This window comes from Hippocampus guttulatus, chromosome 20, assembly GCF_054856545.1.
Source record: "Hippocampus guttulatus isolate MCC_2025c chromosome 20, RoL_Hgut_1.0, whole genome shotgun sequence".
Classification (NCBI taxonomy): Eukaryota; Metazoa; Chordata; class Actinopteri; order Syngnathiformes; family Syngnathidae; genus Hippocampus; species Hippocampus guttulatus.
In genome coordinates this window covers 7,550,828-7,567,773 of record NC_141280.1, presented here as the reverse complement: position 1 = coordinate 7,567,773, position 16,946 = coordinate 7,550,828, and the positions used below count along the sequence as shown (strand labels likewise).

Sequence of the window (16,946 nt, the reverse complement as noted above, 5' to 3'; positions counted from 1 at the left end):
GTTTATCGCGGGTTCAGTGCATCGCAGATTTTTTCAAACATATTAAAAAAAAATCTATATTTAAAAAAAAATATGCATGAGTACAGTACTGTATATGTTGCTCTGGACTCGCTGTTGTTTTGCAGATTCTCGCGGACCGTTTGCGGACTTCATTTTTATTTTATTTTTACCTGTTTGTTAATTGGACGCTACGTCGCGGATTTTCGTTTATCACGGGTGGTTTTGGTCCCCATTAACCGCGATAAATGAGGGATTACTGTAGTTATTTTGCCGTCCGCCGTGGTGGAGGGGGCGTTCCTACGAAGGTCGTGACATAACCTGCAATATGTAAATAACACGTGAACGTCGAAGCTAAAACAATTAAATAAATCACCTCGTAAAAGTGGACCTCGTGTCACTCGTATCTCAAGGCATCAATGCAGTTTTATTTCAGGACCCATTATTTCGAGATCCTCACAAATGATAAAACAGTCGAAACAGTTGCGGGCCGAACTGTCCATACATGACGCAATCTGTGTTTACATCTTTCAGTGTCGTGAGGTCCCGTTCGAACACGTCGATCCGTGCCAAGCAGGCCTTTTTCATGTCACCTACTAACCTATATATGTTCGTTGTTTGGGCCAGCACTCCGCCGCCCAAGCAGAACAAGCGCTAATCAAGCGCAGCCCAAAGTCTTTACATGACAACAGACTATAGCGGAGGTCTCGGTCAGCCCCGGTTGGGAAGCGTGTGATGAGAAAGAGAGCGTGAAAGGGGGAAAAAAAGTGGCAGCGGCACAAGAGAGGGGGGTGACGGTGGCGAGAGATCGGGTGAGGGGGTGGAGCTACGGCCGCTATTGTCCACTAATGGGCTACATTGTAAGATTAAAATCCCCCAGTCAAATCTGTACGTTGGATGAGTTTTCAGTTTAGCTGTTGCAGATCAATAGCGCCCTCTTAAGACACACAATGGTTATTACTTGAACCGTTTGGAAAAAGGCTTTCAGTTGTTTCAAATCAAAACGTGTGTTTGAAAACCTTTTTTTCACACCACCCTGAAAAACTGACCGGAACATTTAGAGGAAATGTTAAAAAACGTGAAAAGGGTATTTTCGTTTCGGAAAAAAAATCACAGAAAAAGACGTGAAAATTGAATTTCCTGTTTGGAAAAAATATTTCCAAAACGCTATTGAGGGGAAATAAAAATTAAGTTTTGATAAATATGTGACAGTATGAGTGACAAAATGTGTTTTAGATTGTGCGAACGCTTTGCGTGTGTTTTGAGATGGATTTTTTTAAAAATGGGGGGGAAAACAGGATTTGAAAGTGTTGTAACATTTTTTAAATTTGTTTTAAACCTTTCATTCATTTTAAACCGTGAAAAGGAAATCTTAATTTGAAAAACAAAGCGAACAATTCTCCAGTTGACTGTGTGACCATTAACCCCAGTGTGTATGTTCATAAATACCAAGTCTGTGACATAGAAAGTGCATTATTAACATTAAGTGCTTTCCTTGGAAGGGGTCCATCTGAATCATAAAACACTCACATCTTTGGCATCGGCAATGCTTATTTTGTTCATGCGACATTAGTTTCATAATTTGTCAAGACATTCATTCCACTGTACCTTTTTTTTCCCCCCCTCAAACAAAGCTGTGCAGGGTATTTTTGGCGACGAATCACAGAGGGCCAGAAGTGTGCTTTCTTGTAAACATGGCTCTCTAATGTCAAACAAATGACATCCTTTCCCCTGCGTTCATCTTTGACGCAATGGCGTCACACTTCTGTGACCTTTGATGGCTGGTTTGCTCACAAGGGAGCGGAATGTCAAGCGAGAGGTTAAACTAAGTGTTTTTTTGTCATGTTGTCGTTTTCAGGACTGGGGCTGTGCGTTGGGCTGCCCTCTGTGGAACCGTACGACGGCCGCTCCTCGGCCGCCTTTGGAGACCCCGCGGATGATTTGGGATTCAGGACTCTGGGTACGTAAACCTGTAAAAATAATACACACAAATGTTTTAAAAAAATATATGAATTCGCAAAGCCTTATTGTGGTTTTCTTATGACATTTACCATGATGTTTTCCTCCACTTGTTCAGGCGTGTCCTCATCTTCCTCCCTCACCTGTTGGACAGAAGCGATGTCAACGGACGAAGAAGAAATGTGTAAGTCTGCAAAACACGACATGCGGCTCACCACGTAATTGTGCGGACTGAGGTACTGGAAATGGCCAAAGCAGGTGTAGCTGAGGCAGATGAGGATGGTGACGACGAGCACCACCAGGGTGAACAGAGAAGTGGATGCCCAGAAACCTGCAAAGTCAGAGAGGTTCCTAATATGTTCCCGCTTGCTTAAAAACAATGGTTCGAAAGATGCCCGTGTTGCGACCGCTGCACGTCACAAACCCGTTCTGAGAACAGAAAAGAAATAAAGCCATATGAGGCAGATGATGGGCGCGGCCAGAGCTTGATTGACAGCCTTCAGGTGGACTTGGCGGTCGAGACGCGTCGGCAAATAGGCGAAGTACAAGTTGTGCTTGTCGACCAAGTGCTTCAGGGTCATGTAGAGGAGGCCTGATGGGACACACCGAGTCATCAGAAACGGATATTTTGAGGTTAAGAATCGCGCATGATGTAAGAACATGTGATCAAGTCTCATGGGAAGGCACACTGAGTTAATGTCAAACTTTTTAATTCCAAAACTCCTCCCTGAGCTTCTGACCTCAAGCATACAGAATGCTTTTTCTGTGCAAAAGTGTGCTGTCGTACTCACCAAAAGGCACAATAATGGGACAAATGACGCTGTATGCCATGATGACAGTAAACACGCACAGGATCCAGCCGTACATGGCGCCATACTCAAACTCATAGGCTTGGTTCTGGCAAATGAAATAAAAAGAATGTCCTATCAGAAAACGGAGAAAAATAAAACTTGCGACGGCATTGAATAGCTGTTATCTGGCCTTCGAAATAAGATATTAACTCATTCACTCCCAAAGACGTTGTTAAACGTCTTTTTAGACTTGGTCCAGAATTGGCTGGTACTGAATGAGTTAAAATTGTGTATAGCTGAGTGATAACAGGAGTACCCATCAAATGAATAAATAAAATATAATATAATAAAATGGTATCCTCGTTAACATGAGCGGGTATCTGGTCCGACATTTGAATAGATTTCGATTATAAATCCATCTCTCATTCCGGTAACTGTCACCATTTATACTGGTCGCCATATGGCCCGTCGCAAACCTGTTTGACGTATTTCCTTTCTGCGGCCGAGCGGGCGAACGCCAGGCGGATGGTGTAAAGGAGGAGATTGGGCAACCGCATGAGATCCATGGCCGAGCCCACCAGGCCCGCCGCGATGACGTAGTTGACGAAAAAGGATCCTTGGTCAGGTAAGAACACACATCTAGTGTTCAGATGGTCAAACAAAAAAAAGTAAGATGTCAGTTACGGACGGCTCTTTTATAGAGCGGAATCGAGACAAGGGGTGCCCAACCAATCGATTGCGATTGACCGATAGCTTGTGGACTGGTCCCAAGTCGATCTCAGGGTTTCTGGGGGGGGGAGAATGTGTGTCTGTCTGTGTGTGTTATTAGCTCATTCAGTACCAACCAATTCTGGACCAAGTCTGAAAAGACGTTTAAATTGAGTAAACTCATTCACTCCCAAAGACGTTCTTAAGCGTCTTTTCAGACTTGGTCCAGAATTGGCTGGTACTGAACGAGTAAATATAAAATATTTTTGTGTCATCATACACCGCACCCAAAGCATCTTGCCAGTTTCACCTTCACCCCCCCAAAAATGTAATAAAATAATACATAAATAAATCATTTTAAAAAAGCAGGTCACCTTTAACCTACGGTGGCACGTGAGCGCCATCACCGGAAGTTGTTGTGCTCGTGCATTGTGTGTATGCGTGCACGTGCGGTCACGGTAGATGGCGGAAGGTTGGTTGGCTTGAAAAGTAAGATCGTTGGTCAAAAAAAGGTTGGGCACCCCTAATCTCGAGGTATAAGTAACAAGGAGATATGCGTAACAGTGAAAGGAACTTACTCAAACCTCAACTTCCCATCCGTGAGAAATTCTTTGTCAAAAAGCCAGCGGAAAAACAAGGCGAGACTGCGAGAGATAAAAAATAAAAATAAAAAATCCACTTGTTAGCATATGTTGTGTGTGCGTGTTTAAAAAAACCCACATTGTTTACAATGACAGAAAGGGAACTCAATATTCGGTACATCTGCACAAAATGAATTTTATAGTAAATGAATCAATAAATCGTCCTTGACAAACTCTTTGCTCTTGTATTTCCAAACATGTTGCTCCATTTTGAGTTGCTTAAGGATTACACCACTGTCCGTGTTTGATGTTATGTGTTGTGTTTATTATTTTTAACTGTTTTGTTGTGAAGGCGCCATATAAATCCGGATGTATCGTATCGTATTGCTTTTGTGTCAGGCCTTCTACAAATGTCTTTGTTGTCATTATTATCCTTTGGTGTGTGTCCCCCCCCCACCCCCTCCCAAAAAAAAAGCCTTTTGGAGGAGTTTCTGCTGTCTCGGTAGCACCCACTGCCACATCAGAATGTTTTCAAAATTCATCCGTTGAAGCCAGTTTCCTTGAGCAGTGTAACTGTATGCTAAAATTCATAGTTTGGTATCAACCGTGTGTATATCTATATCTGTCTATCGAGACATATGACCTTTTTTAGGAAAGTTCAACATCAATAGTTTGTCGTCTTCCCAACGAAATTCACAGTGCAGACAACCGCAACAGTTCTTTTGTTGACGGCATAGCCCATTGAAATTACCTGGTGAGTCCGAGCGAGGGAAGGATGAGCACCATGAAGAGCAGGAAGAAATAAAGCTTGTGCATCATGCTCAGCTGCTCGCTGGACCTGAAAAGAGCACCCGGGACAATTCAAATTCCAAAAGCGCGGTCTCGCTTGGCTCGCCAATCTGAATGAACGCATCGCCCACCTGCTCCAGTGGGCCTCCCCCAGCGTGGAGTAGTAGACGATGGTGGGCAGCAGCGCGGAGAAGCACCACAGTAAGAACGTGGGGAAGAACTGGCTAACGATCGGGCTCTGTGGGGAAGCGAGAGAAAGGTCAGACTTGCAGCCCCCCCCACTCCCCCAGGGGCGTGGGAGTCTCTCGAGCGTACGTTCAGATAGCGGATGGGCTTGGTGACGTTGAATTTGTCGATGGTGTTGATGATGATGGTGGGCGTGGTGAGGAAGGTGAGCAGAAAGAAAAGCAGGAAGTTGAGCATGACGTAGCGCGTGAACCAGGAGAAGCCCTGCACTGACAAATGGTCCCTGGATGGGGAGACAAAATTGAAAGGCAACATGACATCTTCGTCATCACTAAGTACCCATGTGGAAATGTTTTACACTTGGAGGAAAAAAAAAACAGTGACTAAGTACCGTATTGGCCCGAATATAAGACGGCCCTGATTATAAGACGACCCCCTTTTTTCAAGACTCAAGTTTGAAAAAAGACTTTTTGAACACCAAATTAATTTTTGTACAGAAAATATTTGCAGTACATCTGAAACAAATGATTATAACAATATATTTGAGAGAAAAAGCATGTTATTTTGCCTCATTCAAATCCTAACATCCGAACATTTAAATAAGTAACCTAAAGTGCAATCGCATTCGTAAATGATTGGCTTCTGGTTTTTGAAATGTAAATGACATCATAACTTCTCCTCAGCTGCCGGTTAACCTGGCCGATCTTCGACCCACTTTTCTTCAGATTGTCGCTACGTTTCTCCGTTTTCTGTTATCTCTTCTATTATTTTCTTCTCTTTTCTTTCTTACCGTTATTTTTATTCTTCGTGACGGTTCACTTTGGCCTGCGGAGTCAAGTTCAGCATTCGCTTCAATGACATCTGGCGCCATCTAGCGTCGTGAATGGGTATAGTGTCTAGACGACCCCCACTTTTTCAGTCTTATTTCAATGCAAAAAAACACCGTCTTATATTCGGGCCAATACAGTAATGTAAATTCGATTCAGAGCTTTTTTGTCAAATCCACACGTTCTATCAGGTGTTGCGAAGCTCGACTCTTATGCAATTCAGTTGCGACGCAGCAGCCTTACCAGTAAACATTTTTCGGATGGGGTGCGAAGCTGACCCTCCACTTCCTCACTTTGATGCTCGCGCTCTTGCTCGAATGCTGAGGCTGCCGACAGCAACCCGCGCCGCTGCAGTCGAGCGCGTTGAAGTCTTTGAGAATGCTAATGAGCGCGGAGGGGGGGGGCAGGTGTGAGTGACAGGAAGGATGAACTTTTCAACAATGGCAAGCATCCAATTTCCCATCACGCCAGAAAAGAATTTAGTGATTTTTCTGGTTCTGTGACAGCGTGTTGGACTGGGTTCTAATATGGATTCCCGCCTGGCGCAAATGCGCGCGTGGGGCAGAGGCAACATAAATGACTCACTACTTGGCCATGGCCTCCGTCTGAAGGGTGACAAAGGCAAGCCCCAGGGGGCGCTGTGGCACCTCTTCCACCTGCTGCCTCACCTCCTCCAGCAGGTCTTTTTCTTTGGTGCTGTAGTAATCTATAGCGTCCACCTGAGGGAAGATGCATATGAATGAGCACTGCACAAGTGATTCCCGCCTCGGATTACAGCTGCATCCCACTGGAAATCAGCTGGAAGCTTATTTCTGAGGCAACACAAGGATTCCATCCATCCATTTTCCGAACCGCTTGATCCTCACTAGGGTCGCGGGGGGTGCTGGAGCCTATCCCAGCTGTCTTCGGGCAGTAGGCGGGGGACACCCTGAATCGGTTGCCAGCCAATCGCAGGGCACACAGAGACAAACAACCATCCACGCTCACATTCACACCTAGGGACAATTTAGAGCGTTCAACCAGCCTGCCATGCATGTTTTTGGAATGTGGGAGGAAACCGGAGTACCCGGAGAAAACCCACGCAGGCCCGGGGAGAACATGCAAACTCCACACAGGGAGGCCGGAGCTGGAATAGAACCCGGTACCTCTGCACTGTGAAGTCGACGTGCTAACCACTGGACTACCGGGCCGCCACAAGGATTCCAAAACCAGATATTTTCCTTAAATATGAATATACTTCCTAAGGCCGGAGCACACAGCACAGTTGCTGCTCCAGTAATGATTTGAAACTATCTGTCGCGAGTCGGCTCAAAAACAACTCTCAAGAACCTATTTTAGAAAAGACAAAGCTGCTGTTTTGTGACAGCATGAAGTCCCGCTGCTGCAACCTTACCTTGTCACAGTTGGCGCAGCAACACAAGTAGCCGCACAGTCGAGGATATATTGTTTCCCGCTGGCCCATCTTCTCCAGGACACGCTCGTAGTATCGCAGGTTTTTTCCGGCTCGGACCCTGGGGGGGTGAAGAGCACCTTGGCATATTTGTCACACCCTGCATTGAATTGTTGTTCTGTTTATGCATCGGAGCAAATTTGTCAGGCTCGTGAGAAGGGTGTGGTTGTTTTTTTTTTAGGCATTCGAATGTAGTTCGTCGAAACCTCGCATTCTTACCTTTCCTTATCAAGTTGCATGAGCTTGGCCACATCATAGGCAATGTTGACCGCACACACTCGGCAGCTTGGGTACGCCTCTCTGTGCAAAAGTACACCAATAAAGAACAGCGCGGGAAGCAAGCACTCCCTTTCGCTCGCGAACTTGGTTTCGTCCACTCACATGAAATGCGTCTTGACGTCGTCCTCTGTCGCTGTTTTAGGGAGCGACGTCACAAACAAGGTGTTTCTGGCCTGCAAACATTAGCGGGGAACCGTTTAGCACAAGTGCCTCTGAATCAAAGACGAAATTGTGATTTTTATATTTTGGGCAGAAACTCACCGTATCTTGCCCCATGCCTTTCATTTGCGATGTGTGATGCCGCAGCAAAACAACAGTGAGGGCAAGATAGAGGACGGCAAACACCGTGTGAAGCCACAACCAGTCGTTTCTGGAGAGAAACCCAAACTTTTAAACCACAGCCAAGACTCAGTCATGTTCTGTGCAGTTCAGTCAGCGTGAAAGGCACCATTACGTGTGTTCATGTTTTTGATGCGTCCATACTTTCGGCCGTAACTCAACCCGAATGTGTACATGAATTGGACTGCACTGTTGTCTATCACGGGCGGCCCGGTAGTCCAGTGGTTAGCACGTCCACTTCACAGTGCGGAGGTACCGGGTTCAATTCCAGCTCCGGCCTCCCTGTGTGGGGTTTGCATGTTCTCCCCGGGCCTGCGTGGGTTTTCTCCGGGTGCTCCGGTTTCCTCCCACATTCCAAAAACATGCATGGCAGGTTGATTGGAAGCTCTAAATTGTCCCTAGGTGTGAGTGTGGGCGTGGATGGTTGTTCGTCTCTGTGTGCCCTGCGATTGGCTGGCAACTGATTCAGGGTGTCCCCCGCCTACTGCCCGAAGACGGCTGGGATAGGCTCCAGCACCCCCCGCGACCCTAGTGAGGATCAAGCGGTTCGGAAAATGGATGGATGTTGTCTATCACTAACCTACGCTAACGCAGTAGTGACGTCATAGTTACAGTGTGAAACACACATGGCAAATCATTGAAACATTCATACTAAAAAAATCTGTGGACCCGGAATAGAGCCTTGTGAAACACCACGGCTATCTAACTACAGGGGGTTCATGTCCCAAAGGGACGTATTGTTACGTCACTGTGCATTCTAGTTCACAGTTTATAACCTGATGTTGGGACTATTGTAAACCAAAGGACTTTCCACCCCCTATCCATTGACCATTGAAAATAGGAGGGTGACAAGTTTTTAGTGGTTTATGATTCTGTGAAAAAGGGTCATGAAAACAACAGCTAGTTGCAGCCCATGAGTTTTTGTTTCACGTTAGTGTAGGTTTTATTGCAGTTCGTGCTTCTTCCGTGTTGCTGTTTAATACCCCTTCTGAAGATTCCCAATCGTCGTCCTTCCAAAACTCTCCGGATTGTTGCCTGAAAGACATTTAGGATGGAAAACGTGTCTTTTGAGAGAGTCACTGATTTTTGTTTAGTTATTTTTTTTAAAACCGTTTTGGCTCGACCTCATTCAGTTGTAATATTTGCCATTAAACTGTGAGCCGTTAATCTGTACAGAATTTCATCCGACATCAGTCTTCCCAAAGTGGGCAAAAAGGAGAAGCAGCAGTAAAAGGGACTTTTTTTTTTCCACTTTCACATTACAGGTGAATTTGTCAACACAGTGGAGTTTAGAGGAAGTGAATCTGGTCGAGCCATTTTTAGCCTCGATGAGCGGGCTGTATACGCAAAGTGAAATTACGAGGCACCAAAGCTCACCCAGCAGGTCACCTGTCAGGTTGACAGGCAGTATGATTGAGAGGGAGGTGACAGTCATGACCAGCAGCAGGATGACCAGGTGACGCTGGAAGGACAGGTAGTGAACGGCGTCGCTGCCGCATCTGGCTTTTATTTTTTCATCGCTAGAAAAAATAAACAAATACGGAGCTGGGTTGTTTTTTTTCAAGGCCTCAGGACTTGAAGACAAAGCAGATGTTGACAAATCATACTCACTCCATTCTGAGAATGAAAGGCAGCCAAGAACAGAAGCCCTTTAAGAACAAAATGCAAAATGAATGTTCAGATTGTGACAAATTACTTTGGCCTATCGTCAATCAATAATTTGATTCCACAAACCATTTCATACTCGAGGTCATCCCCATTGGACACACAAGACGACATGTGTCTGTAGCGATGGCGTCCCGTCCCGGTGACTCTAAAAACACAGGGCCGTTCTTTTAACAGTCAAGTGCAACACCTTAATCTCGAATGTATGCTTCATGTCGGCAAATATCAAAACAGCTTCGGGCCAAAATTGCGCCTCAATCCAAACGCAAAACTCGAGTGTCTCATCCAAAACTAACCCTTCTTTGTCCGCAACCAGTGCCAGGCGGCCATAGTCCCAGAACTTCCTCCGTATAATCGAAAACAGGATCAGTAACACCTGTCGGACCAAAAGATAACAGTCGATCCATTTTAAACAAACAGAACTTTCTCAATGATGGACAGACGGCGGCTCGTACCAAAAAGACGCTAAAGTTAAGAAGCAGCACAACAGGCACCCCCCCAAACTGGACTCCGTTCAGGACGGTGTTCTGGGTACTGTTGAAGCAGGTCTTGTCTTGGGAGCCGCTAGAACCAGTGGTGCCGTTTGAGCCCACTAGCGACCACTGCTCCCACCACCAAGACGACATCACTGCAGGGGAACCGGCAGTTTTTTGTCTGCATGAAACGACAAAAAATTCAGACTTTTTTGGGGGGTCTAGCATAGTAGCTCAGCAAGTGTAAAATCGGGTCGTAACATAAAGCATGTCAAGATTAAAAACGATAATAACAGCCGCCATTTATTTTCAGTCCGATAGCAGGTCAGCTAATCACCACTGTGCATTGAAAAAGATAATTATTTTTGATCTGTAAACACCCTCCTCCTCCTCTAATTTTGCTCAAATTTGGTCAAATTGGGGGACTTTGGTTTTGACAGAACAAAAGTCAACAAATAGGTCTCAAGGTGCAGGGTAACACGCTATATTTGCTTTATTACATTTACTTAAGTAACTTTTGATGAATGGTACTCGTCAGGCTAGTTTTAACGCAACATTGCTTTTTACTCGAGTAAAATAATTGCATCGTGGTAGATTTCTTGCGACTTTTATTTGTGTCATCCATCATTGTTTGTGTTTTTGTCAGACGGAGTTCTGCCATGGTTGCAGTCACATGCCCATTTAATGATTCAATTGCTCACTGCTCAGGTCTTGTACTTTTTTTTTTTCTGTGAATACAGTACTTGCAGTTATTTATGTGGAGGGCTAATTCTAAAGTAAGAGTCCTCTTACCGGAGTACATTTTTTTGGCTACTCTCCTCACCTCATTTTATGTTTGTATTTTGTGTCTGTAGTTGTTTACTTATGTATTAGAACGGATGTAACTGCGCATACACTTGGACGATGGAGACCGAGTAAATTTGCTCCGTGTAGCCGCAATAGAGGATTGCGACAGTTTCCTCCAGCATTTCCTTCCTAACTTTAACCACGGGGGGCGGGAGGGGCGCACCTTGATGTGTTTTGCACCGCTCCACTCGTATTGGACGTGTCAAAATCAACAGTGTGCCTCTTCGCTCCACGCCTCAACTGACCCTCGCGCCGCGAGTCACGGGTTCTGCATTGTGCGCCTCAGTCTAACATCAAGTTATACTCAGGAATCCAAAGCGACAGTCGTATCCGCCATGTTCCTATCAGACACATTCGTGATTTGCTTGCCCCATCGCTAATGACAAATTAAGTAACGTTGCAAAACAGTACAACTTAAGGTAGCTGGGGGGGGGGGGGGAGCTTCGAAAGCGGAACCCAAGTGAGATCATCGCAGAACTTTTTCCCTACCTCGCTGACAACTTACCGTCCCCCTCCACCCCGTCAACCTCCGCTATTCACAAACTTGACCAGCCGGTTCGGAAAATGAGAAGCACTGCGTGTTTGGCTTGCCGACGTGGCCCAGGGAATCGCAGCCCGCCCCGCCTGTTGTGATCCCGTCGCCCGTCACCGAGCCGCAAAGTAAACTTTGGAGACGCGCGGCCGTCAACTGTCAGCAAGTCTTGTTTTCTTGTTCAGCCGTCCCACTTTACGTTGCGCGCATGCGCAAAGAGTCGACCGCTGTCAGAGCAGAAACGTCGTGTGGCTTCGGAAAGTTTACTATACTTAATCTTACTATATCTTAATTTTATTAGAATCATAGTAGTTAATATTTAATCATATGAGCATTTACTCTTTAAGTAGAAAAATAAGCATGTGCTATCTTAAAGACACATTTTACGGATAAATCGAATGTAAATACTGTATACTGTAATCCCTCGTTTATCGCGGGGATTACTTTCCAAAAAGAACCAGTCCAAGGTGAAATCCGTGAAGTAGTGAGCTTTATTTTTTTACAGTTATTATACAATACTGAACTATGGGTACAATGAAACAAAAGACCAAAACCTTGTTTTCAGGCCCAAGCACAAAAAACAAACAAACAAACGTTTTCAACAAATAACTATAATAGTTTTTGGAAATACTATACTGTAAAATAATATTGCTTGAGCTCGTCCTCAGGTGCTCAGTTGCTTAGCCAATCAGGATGCAAAACTTAATTCACTGTTTAAAAACATTTAAAAAACTGCACTTAAAACATCCATGAAACAGCGAAGCCGCGGAAGGTGAACCGCGTTAGAGCGAGGGATCACTGTATAGTATAAATGTCACTCCAAGCCTGTTATGGAACACACCCATTTTTGGACGGAAAATTATGTACTGATTAAGCAAGGTCGCCTGTCCCTTTAATCGCCCCTAACCATTTTAGATGGTGTCGGGAGGCAAAATAACAAGGCCAGAGTGTAGCCAGACACTGCAATTTCTTTATCGTGCAACCTTTTTCATCCCAACGGTATTTTTATAGCATCTGTCATCTAGTGTACAGTCAGAGAACATAACAAAGTACCTATAGACACCCGTATCACTAATGATCTCTTCAGCCGGTTAAGAACGCTGGCTGTGTTGTTCGTCTATCGGTGTTTGCCTACATCTGGCTTGGAAGTGTGTTGTCCAATTTGGCCTACGCAGTCGCACTGATGGAAAAACTGGAAGCCACAATTTTTCATCAGCATTTTATGCTGCCCATTCCTGATATAAATAGTAGAGTGAAATAAAATTTTGACCATAGTTGAATTGCAATGTGTGAAGTACATTGAAGGTACTGTTTGTACATTTGCCGGAAACATTTATTTTCACAGATGAGTGACATGATGGCGTCTATTTTAAAAACACAATCCATCACGTGACCGCTGCCATTCCGTAACATCGACTCACACGCAAAGAAAGCCACAAGGAGCCAAAATAAAATACTTGAGACTTTGCTATCAGTCATTTGCACCCAGGCTCGAGCAAGATTTGAGCAAGGATTACACGGCGTCCGACGCGGCGGGCACAATGTGGCTGGTTCCACCTTGGAGCCATTTGGGAGATGTGTTGTAATTTGTGTGGGACGAAGCATCGCAAAGCAATGTCACGGGCGCAGATCAGATGGCCAAATTAATGAAGCCAATGCAATTAGTCATTCAATTTACTGTAACATTGTGCGGCGCTGCGGTGTTTCCCCCTCCAGATTCCCATAATGTGAAGTTTATAGGCTTCCACCCGGACTGTTCATTTCTGCCTGCTGTGTATTTGTGTCTTCCTTGTCCCATGTCAATGTGTACTCACACTGATGTTCATGTTTTGGCTGTGTGTGTGTGTGCACGTGAGTGTGTGAGTGTTCATGCCTCGCTGTGGGACACGTTGATTAGTGTGTGGTGAGGCTCAGCTCACCAGCTGTCCTCCCAGACCTGCAGCTGATTGAAACCAATCAGGCTTGCGATGGCCCCATTGCAGTGACCCCTCACCCCGCCCGCCCCTGGCCTTATCACCTGCTGATTGGCCCATGCAGGCCCTCCCCCCTCAGTGTTGCTCACCCACCCCCTTCGCACAGAAGGTTAATTTGACCAGCGGATGAAGCCTCCAGGAGGGAATAGGAACGTGTGCCTGGTGATATTGCATGGATCTAGCACACCTGTCAATCACGGCCACTTGTAGGGGGTGGGGTGGGGTGGGGTGGGGGGCATGGAAAAATGGTGACAGTCAGGAAGGAACGAAGAGCATCTTCCTGGTGAAAGATGGAGAGTGGGTTTTATTACCCAACTAGCTCCCTTTAAGCCTTTGTGCGCATTGCGATCGTAAATGTAAAACCTGTTTGATATTTACATTAGCAAAGACTTTAGTGTGTGGTTGACACTGAGTCAAGAAAAGACGCTCATCCCTGGTCTCTTAATTGCAATGTTGCGCTCGCACCAATAAGTCTGGGGGAAATACTACATGCACATTTCGTTGGTAACAATAAGATTATAAATGTTCTCACATAGAGTGTATCAGTGAGTGCGCCTCACATATTCATCTGCATAACATAATCAGAACCATGAACAATTAAATGAATGCTCGGCCCATCAGGGGAAAAAAAAATTGTTCGGCCAGTCGTATATAGTCCGTGAGATAAGTCACTGACGTTACATCCTATTCTTTTGCTATCTCTCGGGCGCGCCATCGTCAGGGAACGATCGTCTCATTTCAATTGTCCATCTGCCCGTCTCGCTTCTCTCCTGTTATACTACTCGTCTCCTCGATCGAATTTCTGGTGTCAGAAGTGAGAATCAGGAATGAGCCCAAGGACTCTTGTGATTGTGAAATGAAGTGTGATCGCATATTCGGAAGCTCACCCGAAGCTGACACTGTTGTGGAGAAATGGGTTGGGTTTAAATGTCCCACAGGCACTCGCCACAACAGAAAGGACAGGGGGAAGTAATTGCAACCGCTTTGTACGTATTTCAGTTACCGGGTGAGCGAATACTAAGCCTGGCTTCTTCTCTTTCTTGTTCCCCATGACTCTTTCTTCTTTGTATTTTACAGCTGTCTGGTTGCCCTGTGGCACCATGCTGCCTCTCACAGGTGGTGTGCTGTGTCGGCACCCTTATTTTTTTCTTCTTTCACATTAAAAATTGTTTTTAAAAAATCAGATGAGATGTAAAAAAATGCTATGGGTGTAGCCTGCTTTAACCATGATTGTATTACGAATGGAGCGTGTTCCTTTTGTTCTGAAATTTAAACGGTGTTCCCACGTACAGTAAACGCTGCAGTTACTTGTTTATCCAGAGAGAGGCGCTGTTGTATTCAGTCATTTCTGCAGTAAATCATCTACAGTCCTTTTTCTTTTTTAGCTGCTTTTAGCTTCTTCTTTGTCTTTTCCTTCTTTATTTTTTTAAATTAATGTCTAGAATGCCCCGTATATTCATTAATCTTAAATACAACACAATTTAGCCATTTGTCATCACGGGTCATGTGATCAACAGTTAAAAAAATAATGTTGAACTAATTTTTTTTCACCCACAAGTTTTGTACAAGTTTGAGTTTGAATCACTCTGTACATTTCCTTCATCAATGTTTTGACAAACTTAGCAGCCAACTCTCCTTTACTGCGTGTGTGTGTGTGTGTGTGTGTGTGTGTGTGTGTGTGTGTGTGTGTGTGTGTGTGTGTGTGTGTGTGTGTGTGTGTGTGTGTGTGTGTGTGTGTGTGTGCGCGCGCGTGTGTTTGTGTGTATGCGCTCGCGTGCACACAGTTTGTCAGGCTCCTCTGCCTCCTCGTCCCCGGTGGGCAGAATAATGTTGCCAGATTAGCATAACGTTAGCATGTCATTTCCATGTCATTATTCCAGTCACACTGTAAACGTCAGCGTAGGCATTTCCCCCCCCCCCCCCCCCCGCCCCCCCCCTCACTTTCTCTGTGCTCGTGAGTGAACTTTGCATCAGATCAACTGTTTCCCTTCATGTGGCAACACCCCCCCCCCCCACACACACACAAACAATCCCGCCACAATGCGCACCCACAGCTAGTGACATGGCTCCTTCACCGTCACAAACCCCTCATCTCTTTATCGTTGCCATCCACCCATGTAAACACATCCTAATTCCCATTAATCTGCCATTCACGATTTTGTTTTTATGCTAATATCAGTACCTGGTAAAGACATTCAAAGAATAGTTTGACCCGACTCGTATGGGCAGCCAATTAATTGGGCACACATGTAGTCTGTAATGAGAACCAGGAGAAGAAATGTACCAAAAAACTGCCTGTGCCACCGTAATTTTGCTCAGTTGGGATTGCTCACTTAAAACAGTGCCAATATCACACTAATTGTGTTGTTGCGGCTTTGCTGTTCAATGTCAGTACATTGAAAGTTTGTTCACTTGCCGAGTAATTGTAGCGCCTAGGCAATATGTTGTTTCCTTTTTTTGTTTTGTCCTTTGGTGAAACTTGAGTCTCACAGCAAATCGAGCGACGCAGCCAACCCCAACTGAACCACTGCCTCTTGCGCAGGGCTTTTCACCTAATTGTCATAGATGTAACAGGGATAAAAATGCACATGAGCAAATGCACCCCCCCACCGCCTCCCCCAAAAAATCGGGGTACTTAGCATAAGCAAAATCAAGAAAGCCACAGCCAATTTGTACCAGTGTAATATATGCAGTGTACACATGTCACACTGAACTATGTTTCCAATTACTCATGTACTTAGAGTTAGAAAGCAAAGCGTGGAGAGTCTCTGCCAGTGTAATTGACGGACGAAGTCAGTGAAAATCTAAGTATCCACACTGTGTTCTTTTATTCTCACCCATTTCCTCTCTCTGTAGACATTCGCTTATTCCTAGTTAATCGCGCCATATTTTTGTAGTTCAATTTAAAAAAAAAGTACGGTTTTGCGCAGTCTAGCTAGATTTTGTTTCTTTGATGAAACTTGACTTTGAAATAGAGTCTCGGTCGAATTTGAGGTGTACCTATTGATTTGGCCAGTGAGTGAAGCGTAAGCGTCGCACCCTTCCAAGCCGTTGAGCCAGTCGCCAGCATAGTCTGATTAAATGGTGACTTAACATGCGTTATACATGCTGCCCTGCACTTTCAGCCATATTGGCTGCGATTCTCGCGCTTCAACCTCAGCCATTTTGGGGTGGGTCCGCAGCTGCTCGAAAGATCCCATTTAGTCAGAGCGACATGTTTCGGGTCGCGCCCTTGTTTACAAGAGGGAGCCAGAGCTGATGTGTTTAAAATGGCGTCCAGATGGTGACAAAGGCTTGATTGCGGCATGGCTTCAAAGTCCCACCCACTCCTGCTGTCCAGCGACTTTATCTGCATCTCTTCATGTCCTCACTCTCCTCTCTGTGACTCACACCTCAAGTAGATACAGTGACCCCCCCCTCTCCCCAGTTTATCAGGGGGATAAGTTCCAGACCCACCCACGATAGATGCGAATCGCCATGGGTGAGCCGACAAAAATTTGCACTTTGGGTCAGTCTCCGGGCCACCGATCGATCATGATTGACTGGTTGGG

At 45.3% G+C, this 16,946-nt stretch overlaps 1 protein-coding gene across 1 annotated transcript; it reads right to left on the bottom strand.

The window, feature by feature from the left end:
- Positions 1-405: 405 nt before the first annotated feature.
- On the bottom strand, positions 406-11,595 carry LOC147187824 (mechanosensitive cation channel TMEM63A-like). Its single transcript, XM_086100860.1, has 23 exons — positions 11,396-11,595; positions 10,027-10,225; positions 9,868-9,947; positions 9,641-9,719; positions 9,518-9,555; positions 9,284-9,426; positions 8,890-8,941; positions 7,829-7,937; positions 7,670-7,740; positions 7,508-7,588; positions 7,232-7,349; positions 6,424-6,557; positions 6,082-6,219; positions 5,141-5,294; positions 4,957-5,063; positions 4,788-4,874; positions 4,034-4,099; positions 3,224-3,386; positions 2,748-2,853; positions 2,381-2,548; positions 2,172-2,287; positions 2,049-2,099; positions 406-1,967 (listed from the first exon to the last, which is right to left on the bottom strand). Exons 2-23 carry the CDS (start codon positions 10,195-10,197, stop codon positions 1,818-1,820), a joined length of 2,382 nt encoding a protein of 793 aa, XP_085956986.1. The 5' UTR covers positions 10,198-10,225; positions 11,396-11,595; the 3' UTR covers positions 406-1,817.
- Positions 11,596-16,946: the final 5,351 nt, after the last annotated feature.

Coding starts and splice junctions, on each gene's coding strand:
- LOC147187824 (XM_086100860.1), bottom strand. CDS start 10,197: ATGTCGTCTTGGTGGTGGGAGCAGTGGTCGCTAGTGGGCTCAAACGGC. Junction 9,556..9,640: donor ATGACCTCGAGTATGAAATG/GTTTGTGGAATC, acceptor TTGTTCTTAAAG/GGCTTCTGTTCTTGGCTGCC. Junction 6,558..7,231: donor GCTGCGCCAACTGTGACAAG/GTAAGGTTGCAG, acceptor ATCTTCCCTCAG/GTGGACGCTATAGATTACTA.